At 57.9% G+C, this 10,292-nt stretch overlaps 2 protein-coding genes across 2 annotated transcripts; both read left to right on the top strand.

Moving 5' to 3' along the window:
* Positions 1 to 6,447, top strand: LOC130029691 (tubulin alpha-3 chain). The gene is made up of 4 exons (XM_056120713.1): positions 1 to 223; positions 791 to 939; positions 1,108 to 1,788; positions 6,114 to 6,447. Exons 1-4 carry the CDS (start codon positions 103 to 105, stop codon positions 6,408 to 6,410), a joined length of 1,248 nt encoding a protein of 415 aa, XP_055976688.1. The 5' UTR covers positions 1 to 102; the 3' UTR covers positions 6,411 to 6,447.
* A 1,007-nt stretch (positions 6,448 to 7,454) lies between these two features.
* On the top strand, positions 7,455 to 9,568 carry THAP7 (THAP domain containing 7). The gene is made up of 5 exons (XM_056120711.1): positions 7,455 to 7,603; positions 7,739 to 7,818; positions 7,927 to 8,082; positions 8,313 to 8,453; positions 8,544 to 9,568. Exons 2-5 carry the CDS (start codon positions 7,739 to 7,741, stop codon positions 9,100 to 9,102), a joined length of 936 nt encoding a protein of 311 aa, XP_055976686.1. The 5' UTR covers positions 7,455 to 7,603; the 3' UTR covers positions 9,103 to 9,568.
* The last annotated feature ends 724 nt before the right edge of the window (positions 9,569 to 10,292 follow it).

The raw sequence follows: 10,292 nt of genomic DNA, 5'->3' as shown, positions 1-10,292 counted from the left end.
CGCGAGTGCATCTCTATCCACGTGGGACAGGCGGGGGTCCAGATCGGCAATGCATGCTGGGAGCTGTACTGCCTGGAGCATGGGATTCAGCCCGACGGGCAGATGCCAAGTGACAAAACCATCGGCGGTGGGGACGACTCATTCAACACGTTCTTCAGCGAGACGGGGGCTGGCAAGCATGTGCCCAGGGCAGTGTTTGTGGACCTGGAGCCCACTGTGGTCGGTAGGCACTTGGGCGACCTCGTGGGAGGGTGGGACACCGCGGCTGGGGATGTGAGCAAGGCCCGGGCTGGCAGGAGCGTGGGACTGACGCTCCCACCTCAGGGAACCGGAAGGGGGAAAGCTGCTATGGGACCCTGCCATGGGGCACCCCTCAGTCCTGGGTGCTGGGCCCGCAGGGCCAGGCAGGAGAGCACAGTGCTTGGCACCATCTAGGTGAGAAGCGGGTGGGGGCATGGACAGTGGCCGGAATGGCCTCCACTGGCCCCCAGAGTGAGAGGCTGTCCCCCTGCAGCCTGACCTGGTCTTGGAGTGTGGCCCTGGGACCTGGTACCTATGCAGGTGGAGGGGGCCCTTGTCTGGGACCCACCAAGCTGGTACCAGCACCAAGAGCCCACGGACCCTGCCTGGAGGCAAGGAGCACCCGTGTCCAGCGAGTCAGCCAGACACGTTTCCTGGGAGGTGGGACTCTCGAGGAAGAGCGTGTTTGGTGTAGATGGTCCCCAGATCTGTGTGCGGGGGACTCCCGGGGGCCCGGAGCGTCCAGCACACGCATGCTCCCTCTCGGCAGATGAGGTGCGCACAGGGACCTACCGGCAGCTCTTCCACCCGGAGCAGCTCATCACCGGGAAGGAGGACGCGGCCAACAACTACGCCAGAGGCCACTACACCATCGGCAAGGAGATCGTGGACCTGGTCCTGGACCGGATCCGCAAACTGGTGAAAGGGGCCGCGTGCTGGTCCTGGGCGTGGGGGGCACGGGGTGAGACTCGGGCCAGTGGCCAGTCCAGGGGTGACTGGGCCGTGACTCGAGAGCCCGCGGGCGCGCGTGTGGGGCCTGGGGCCCGCCCCACTGGGCGCTGCTCACCGCCGTGCTCCCCTCCCCAGGCTGACCTGTGCACGGGCCTCCAGGGCTTCCTCATCTTCCACAGCTTTGGCGGCGGCACCGGCTCCGGCTTCGCCTCCCTGCTCATGGAGCGGCTGTCGGTGGACTACGGCAAGAAGTCCAAGCTGGAGTTTGCCATCTACCCGGCCCCGCAGGTGTCCACGGCCGTGGTGGAGCCCTACAACTCCATCCTGACCACGCACACCACCCTGGAGCACTCGGACTGCGCCTTCATGGTGGACAACGAGGCCATCTACGACATCTGCCGGCGCAACCTGGACATCGAGCGGCCCACCTACACCAACCTCAACCGCCTCATCGGCCAGATCGTGTCCTCCATCACGGCCTCGCTGCGCTTCGACGGGGCCCTCAATGTGGACCTGACCGAGTTCCAGACCAACCTGGTGCCCTACCCGCGCATCCACTTCCCCCTGGCCACCTACGCGCCGGTCATCTCGGCCGAGAAGGCCTACCACGAGCAGCTGTCGGTGGCCGAGATCACCAACGCCTGCTTTGAGCCGGCCAACCAGATGGTCAAGTGCGACCCTCGCCACGGCAAGTACATGGCCTGCTGCATGCTGTACCGGGGGGACGTGGTGCCCAAGGATGTCAACGCCGCCATCGCCACCATCAAGACCAAGCGCACCATCCAGTTCGTGGACTGGTGCCCCACGGGCTTTAAGGTGGGTCCGGCCGAAGCCCCTGCCCCGTGCTGCTCCTTTTGCAGAGACTGTCCTTAATCTGTGCCAACTAGGCTGCAGGAGAATAAGCTGAGTAATTCCCAAATGCTATATAAGTTTGTTGGTATATTTTTATTGTAGTTGTTGAGCCCTGTTGGTACTGGACTTAGGGCTCAGGGCCCACCCTCCTGCGCGCTGCCTCGTCTCTCTGCTGCCTCTCAGGCTGACCTGTGCATGGAAGTCGGTGCCTGGCACAGATCCCAAGGCCTCATAGATGCAGAGTTGTGCTTTGCCACTTGAGCCACACATCTACTGCCAAACTGCCCTTTTTTTTTTTAAAACCAAATACCATATGTACCTTTTAGCTTAGGCACACTGTAATGCCTGTGAGTTGGTGTTTCTAATACGTAAGACTTTGTAGCCTGAGACACCTTTCACACCAAGGCCTGCGGGCAGCGGTGCTGGAGAGCTGACAGTCTGACCGCAGTTGCTATGTCCCCACGTTTCTCTGCTGCTCACCAAGCAGTGGGTCAGTCTATGGAACGGTTTTTTAAGTTAGAAATGGTGATGTTTGGGGGCCAGCGAGATAATAGAATGGGGGTAGATACTGGCTTGCCTTCCATGTGGCTGTCCTGGGCTCAATCCCCAGCAACCATATATGACCTCTCGAGTGTGGAGTGAGAAGTCCTGAGCACTGTGTGTGGTCCCCAAAAGAGAAAAAAATAATGGTTTTTAGGTTTTCCAGGGCCTTCATCACCTGCTGTTTCTGTTTTTCCAGAATGTTTGTTTCTTGTAAAAAGAACTTTAAATTTATTCTGTGTTGGGGGAGCGATAGCACAGCAGTAGGGCGTTTGCCTTTTGCGCAGCTAGTTCGGCCGAGCCGGGTTCGATTCCTCCGCCCCTTTTGGAGAGCCCGACAAACTACCGAGAGTATGTTGCCCATGTGGCAAAGCCTGGCAAGCTACCCATGACGTATTCAATATGCCAAACACAGTAACAACAAGTCTCAAAATGAAGATGTTACTGGGCCCGCTCGAGAAAATCGATGAATGAGAGGACAGTGACAGTGACAGTTCGGGGGAGGGGAGAGTCGTGGCACATGATGGTTCACTGATGTTACCCCAACCAGATTGGGAACACTGGCTCGGACACAAATCATATCAGTAATTAGGTGGCTCCTTCAGCCACGTCCAGAGGGAAGCAACGTAGGCTTGCAAGCCAAATAGAACACCAGGCTCCAGGCACATTTTGATGACCAGCTCAGTGCCTCGCCACGCCTGCATTTGTTCACGCTCTGCCTTCTTTGTTCAAATCCTTGTTCACAGTTTTATGCATGACACAGGTACCGTTTCTGCATTTGTGCGGGGATGATTTTTGGGGGGGTGGGAGGGCTGGGGGTGGAGATGAGCTTTTGAATCACATCTGGCAGTGCTCGGAGCTTATTTCTGACTCTCCACTCAGAGATCACTCCTGGTTATGCTCAGGGGGACCATATGAGGTGCTAGGGATCAAACTTTATGTAAGGCAGACCCCTATTCATAAACTATCACTCTGGCCTGGACCCTGCATTTGTAAAGTCTAGTGAGTACCTAAGATGTTTAGGGACTTGCAAGTTCCAAGGTCACACAGTATTGATAATGAGAAGAAGCAGAATGTGTTGTTCTTTTCCTGTTTGAAATGGCCAAGCTTCTGTCTTGTCTAAACAAAAGTTGGTGAGCCTGTCAGCTCCACCTTGAGACAGTTTGTCATCTCTTGAAGGGATAAAAATGACAGACATGGCAGGAGTTCAGGTTTGGGTCACAGCTGGCGGTGCTCCTGGTTCTACTTAGGAGTCACTTCTGGCGGGACCAAGGATCAAGCCATTGTCAGTTGCATGCAAGGCATGAACCTTAATATCCCTATGTTACCTTCTTTTTTCCCCCCACCAATTGATAGATGTGTGTGTGTAGGGTGGAGGGGGAGCTGCAGCCAGCTGTGCTCAGGGCTGGCTCCAGGCTCTGGCTCCAGGGGTCACTCCTGGTGGTGCTCAGGGGCATCATATGCTGTACTGGGCACCAAATCAGGCCTGACTGCATGCAGGGCAATAGCCTTAACCCCGGGACTACCTTTCCAATCCTCAGTTGACAGATTTAAAGTGAATCACAGAAAAGGGTAAGATTAAATAGCTTTCGTGGATCTGAAAATACTCTGTAAATCTTACACAGGAGGCTTACAAACCTTAGAGGCTATTAGTTGAAGTTGAAATCCTTCATTCTCTGTCTAGCTCTTGGTGTAACTTGAGGAAACATTCTTTCAGTATGGAGAGCTTTGGGAGTGAAAGACCGTCAAAGCAGCCTCCTGGAGACATGTGGCCGCACTGTGCCTATGCCCAGGTTTCCTGTGAGGCAGTAGGACGCCAGACTTTGGCCAGAGCTCTCCTGTGCCCTGTACCCAGGGTGTTGAGTCCTCACTAAGTGCCTTTTCGTTAGACTGAGTGTGTTACACTCTATTTTCTTTAACATTCATCTGCATGGGCGATCACACTGCTCAGTGCAGAAGCCAAAGAAACTAGAGCCCTCCTCCCCTTCTGAGGGAAAGGACAGCTTCAGGAGATCCTCGCTTCACACTCATGGCATATTGTGCCTCTTACTGCCTGGGTGATGCGGACAGCAACAGGGCAAGGCTGCGGGTTTCTTTGATGAAGTTGGCACACTACTCTGCTCACAGGAGCCGTAGGGACAAGTTCAGCATTTCTACCTATAGGAGCTAGCAGGCCTGGCTTTATACCTGTGGGCAGGCAGCTGTGGGTCAGAACCCTTGTGCCTTCTTCCTGCCCCCTCCTAACTGCCCTGGAGACCGGTTTGTGTCTGGCTGTGCCTGGCTGCTGAGATCAGGAGAGATCACTGGCACACTCCCAGGTGTTTACCCTTCGCCAGCCTGTTCCCCTAGCTGCACAGGGCTCTGTCATTAATAATTAATGGGTCAAGCTTTTCTTTTCGTCAACTAGACAATATTATCTTGGACATATCTCAATGCCATGATAGGTTTCCCATTCTTTTTCATGATTGTGTTTGGTGTTTCACACTGGACATACTGTACTTGGGCTAGTTCTCCATGATGTAGACAATTGTCTCCAGTTTTGCCATCACAAATAGAACCTCACAAATGCATACAGAGGGGGCAGAAAGACAGCACAGCAGGCGAGGCACTTGCCTTATACTCTGCCAACCCGGTTCAGTCCTCAGCACCCTGTATGGTCCCCCAAGGCTTCCAGGAGTGATTCCTGAGCACAGAACCAGGAGTAATCCCTGAGCACCACTGGGTACACCCTCCTGAAAAAAACCAAACTAGACTTCTTCATATAGACTTCTGTAGGATCTGGGGACACAGGTCTCAAATGGGTCTGGAGTTTAATCCCCAGCACTGCTGGGTGGGACCCTGGTGTCCCCTGAGGGCTGCGGGTTTACACAGGGCCACGCTTGTCAGATGAGTGCTTTTATTCTCTTGTGTGGCTGAATGTAGGAGAGCAAGCTGGGGTTGGAACGATCGCAGCAGTAAGGTGCTTGACTTGCATGTGAGCAACAAAGTATGAGCCTTTGAACAACAAAGGAATTGCATATGGTCCCTCAGTCCTTGCCAGGAGTGATCTCTGAGCAAAGCCAAAAGGAAACCCTGAGCACTGCGGGGTGTAGCCCAGAAACAAAAAGTGAAAGTCGAGTATCAGGGAGTGTTAAATAAAAGATCAGGGGCTGGAAAGATAGTAAAGCTCGTAAGGAATTTGCCTTGCACTTGGCTAACCTGGGTTTGATCCCTGGCATCCCATATGCCCCTCCCAGCACTGCCAGGAGTAATTTCCTGAGTGCAGAGCCAAGAGTAATCCCTGAGCATGTGACCCCCCAAAACAAAACCAGATTTAAATAAGGATCAGGGAGATAGCTCAGGGGTCAGGGGTGAATGCCTAACATACTCAAAGATGAAAGTTTAATCTCTGGCAACTGTTTAAGGCATCTACAGTCCCTGAGCACTGCTTGGCAGTCCCTCGCCCCACCCCCCCAAAAAAGTCAAATTTCTATATAAATTCACAGCGACCGTTTTTAGTTTTGGTTTACTTTCTGGGCCATACCTGGGTGCTCAGGATTTATTCCTGGCTCTCTTTTCTCAGGGATCACTTCAAGCAGGGCTCTGGACCATATGGGATGCCAGAGATCAAGCCCAGGTCTGCTGCGTACGATGCAAGCGCCTTGCCTGCTATGCTAGTTCTCTGACCCCCACAAGTGGATTTTAAAATCAAACTACCCAGTTCTGAGGCCACAATATCAACTTCATTCTATCTTCCTCTTGCCTGGCAGGTGGGCATCAACTACCAGCCCCCCACCGTTGTTCCCGGGGGGGACCTGGCCAAGGTGCAGCGGGCCGTGTGCATGCTGAGCAACACCACCGCCATCGCCGAGGCCTGGGCCCGCCTGGACCACAAGTTCGACCTCATGTATGCCAAGCGCGCCTTTGTGCACTGGTATGTGGGCGAAGGCATGGAGGAAGGGGAGTTCTCGGAGGCCCGGGAAGATTTGGCAGCTCTGGAGAAGGATTATGAAGAGGTGGGCGTGGATTCCGTGGAAGCAGAGGCCGAAGAAGGGGAGGAGTACTGAACGGGAGCATGGGGCTGGCAGGCCCTCCCTTTGCACCCACATCCCCACCCCCTGCTATAACAAGATATGTTTCACTATTAAAGTTTCTGTATTGAGGCATCTGCTGCTTGTGCTTCACTCTGACAAAATTGCCTGTCCAGATCATTCTTTTCAGGACCAGAGATAGTACAGGAGGCTAGTCACTTGTCTTCCTGCTGTAATAGTTCCCTGAGCACCAACAGAGGTCACTCTTGAGCCCACCAGGAATAGCCCTGAACACAAGGCATGGCTTCCAAGTAGACACTCTTATTTTTATTGGGGTGGGGGACAGTATAGGCCACACCAGCAGTGATCAGCGGCGACTCCTGGCTCTGTGCTCTGGGACCACTCTTGTAGGTCTCAGGGACCATATGTGATGATGGGGATCAAACCAGGGTCTGCCATGTGCAAGGCAAGCATTTTACCCACTAGACAGTGCCCCGCTGTCCTATTGCTTTGTCTAATCTACAGCATTCATAAGTCCTTTTAAGGTCTGTTTTGGTGTTCTTCACTCAAGGGACGGTATGCAGTGCCGGTGCTTGAACTGGGGTTGGCCAAGTGCGAGAAGACAAGCACCTTTCCGTACCTCTACAACTTCTCTAAACCAAAGAATAGTAATCCTTCAGCTGGGGGCTGGAAGGGCAGTGTTCAACCTGTGTTGTGGGAGGGGCGGGGGAGGCAACCATCCGGCGGCACCCCAGTTCCTGATGCTCCCTTCAAGTGCACGTCTTCACTGTTCCCAGCCGTTTTCCCTCCCGGCGCGCTACAACCCAGCCTTCTGCCGACCCCGTTACCGACTCCGTGCGCACCGCCCACCCTTCGCGGCAGTGCGGCTCTAGGGACCATTCTTCCCGCCCGTTCCCGCGGGGGCGTGCCCTTGCCCGCGGCCGGCCGGGTCTGGGCGCCACGCGGCAGCGGCGCCGCTCCGACGCGTTCCACCGGGCCGGGCGCCGCTGAGCGCGGCCACTCCGGCGCTCGGGGGCTGACCGCCGGGAGCGAGCCGCTCAAGAACAAAGGGGAAGGCCGCAGGTGGGGCCGGGGGGGCGGCCCGCTGCCGCCGCTTCCGGGCCCCTCCCTCCCGCCGCGGGTGCCACGCGCTTCCTCGTCTCTATGGTATCAACTTCCGCCGCCGGCCGCCCCTCGCGAGATTTCGGCGGCGCAGCCATGGCGAGACCGTGAGTGCCGCGGCCGGGAGTTCGGAGCCGGGCTGGGGCGGGGGGCGGGCGAGGGCAGCCCCGGGGCGAGCCGGGCGAGTGCGGGCGGCGCGGGCCCGGACGGCCGCCCGCCACCCAGCCCCCGCCTCTCCCCAGATGCCGCGCCACTGCTCCGCCGCCGGCTGCTGCACTCGGGACACGCGCGAGACGCGCAACCGCGGCATCTCCTTCCACAGGTCAGCGCGCGTGCGTGGTGGCGCGCGGGCGGCGCGGCGGGCCGGGGTGCGGGCGGCGGGGGCGGCGGCGGGCGCTCGCGCGTCGCTCACGCGTCGCTCGCCCCGCAGGCTGCCCAAGAAGGACAACCCGCGGCGCGGCCTGTGGCTGGCCAACTGCCAGCGGCTGGACCCCAGCGGCCAGGGCCTGTGGGACCCCGCGTCCGAGTACATCTACTTCTGCTCCAAGCACTTCGAGGACACCTGCTTCGAGCTGGTGGGCATCAGGTGAGGACGGCCCGCGCCCCGCCGGCCTCGGAGCCCCTCCGCGACAGGCCAGGCCCGGACACCCTCAGCAGAGGGGCCGCGGCGACGAGCCCTGGCTGGCAGAGCTGACCCCTCTGCGGAGCCCGTTCGCCCCCGCAGCCACGGGTTGGGATGGGGGCGCTGGCCTGTCCTGGAGGTGGCCCCCTCCCCCACCCACCGCTCCCCCGCTCATCCCGCTGCTTCCCCCACAGCGGGTACCATAGGCTGAAAGAGGGCGCCGTGCCCACCATCTTTGAGTCTTTCTCCAAGCTGCGCCGGACCGGTAAGACCAAGGGCCACAGCTACCCGCCCGGGGCCCCAGACATCGGCCGGCTCCGGCGCTGCAGGAAGCGGTAGGTCCGGGGCTGCCTGTTACCCTGCACAAGGGCGCGGGACTGGGGGGCCCGGGAGCCCGGAACTCAGCCCCTGGTGTCTCCCCCCAGCTGCCCAGAGGGCCGAGGGCCCAGCACTCCGTTCCCGTCGCCTCCCCCCGCGGATGTTGCCTGCTTTCCCGTGGAAGAGGCCTCAGCACCGGCCACTCTACCTGCCTCCCCCGTGGGGAGGCTGGAGCCCGGCCTCAGCAGCCCCTTCTCAGACCTCCTGGGGCCCCTGGGCGCCCAGGCAGACGAAGCGGGCTGCAGCACCCAGCCATCACCGTCGCCAGAGCGGGAGTCGTCTCCCCTGGAGCCGCGGCCGGTCTCCCCTTCTACGTACATGCTGCGTCTCCCTCCACCCGCGGGCGCCTATATCCAGAACGAACACAGCTACCAGGTGGGCAGCGCCCTGCTCTGGAAGCGGCGGGCTGAGGCCGCACTCGATGCCCTGGACAAAGCTCAGCGCCAGCTGCAGGCCTGCAAGCGGCGGGAACAGAGGCTGCGACTGCGGCTGACCAAGCTACAGCAGGAGCGGGCACGGGAGAAGCGGGCACAGGCAGATGCCCGGCAGACTCTCAAGGAGCACGTGCAGGACTTTGCCATGCAGCTGAGCAGCAGCATGGCCTGAGGGAGCCACTGGACCAGGCTTGACAGACTGCCCTGCCAGGCCACCCTCTGAATCTACCTGCCAGGGTACCCAACCAATTCTTCGCCTACCAGAACCATGAGATGCTGTAATAAAGTGGGTTCTAGAAGGAGGACCTGCTATATGACTCGGCTGGAGGTTGGGGGCTCCTCTCTGGGTACCAGGTTCCTTTCCCAGGCTGGACCATGGCCCTGAGAGGGATCACACAGGATCAGCCCAACTCTTGACTGTGGAAGGCAGAAGGTCCCCAATCTATGCACCCCACCGGGCAGCAGGAGTAAGACATGGAGCAAGGCCAAGCACCCTTTTCTTGGCATCTGAAACCTCCATGATGTGAGCGAGCTTGCTCTCTGGAAATACTCAGTCACCATGGGGGTACAGCCAGTTTCCATCCACAGGCCTGGCCTGCCCAGTGTTGGCCAGGGGCTCTGGCAGCTGGAACCCTGCAAAACAGGACCTGGGTGTCCATCTCTGAACTGAGGCTGCCGTGTAAGGCAGTTTGGGAAGCTTGAAAGCAATTGGGCCCCAACCCGTGTCATCTGTCTCTTGCTCCCCTGGAAAACAGGGCAGCCTCACACAAGTACATTTGTCTACCACAGAGCCTGGGGCTATTTGAGCCCCAAGACCTCTTCTGGGTGTGCACCCAGCCACCCACATGTGCACATACAGACTCAAGTGCCAGTGTAATTCGTTCTTTTAGTCCTAAAAACCACCACACAACATTCAGAGGTTTCCCTTGGGGGGTTCTGATGTCATTTCATTTATTTGTGTCACGCCTATGTCTAGAAGCTGGGGAAGCTATGACTGGTCATAGGGGTCACCTGGGGTACAGGGCTGGCAAAGTGTTGGGAAGCTTATCTTGCCCAGGGCCATTTCCTAGCTTCATGGATGGGCTTTCCATGCTTAAGGGTGCCCACGTTCCCCAGGGCTCTTAAACAAGGGTTTGGCAGATGCTTGCAGGTAGCACAACCAGAGGAAGGTAAAAAGCTAATAGGTCAGAAAGGTCTCCCGCCCCCAGTGGCTTCTTGCATTCCTAAGGATCCTCTTTCCTGGAGACTGATCTGCATTTTGTGGCTGGAATGGGCTGTCAGTGTCTACGGGGGAGGTGGGGGACACAGGAAGGGCACTGTATGCTGTGTGTGGCTTCATAGTTCAGAAGGGAGCCTACAGAG

The sequence above is a fragment of the Sorex fumeus genome, unplaced genomic scaffold (genome assembly GCF_029834395.1).
Source record: "Sorex fumeus unplaced genomic scaffold, SorFum_2.1 ptg000043l, whole genome shotgun sequence".
Classification (NCBI taxonomy): domain Eukaryota; kingdom Metazoa; phylum Chordata; class Mammalia; order Eulipotyphla; family Soricidae; genus Sorex; species Sorex fumeus.
The sequence above is the reverse complement of the archived record's forward strand: the minus strand, read 5'-3'. Positions and strand labels throughout refer to the sequence as shown.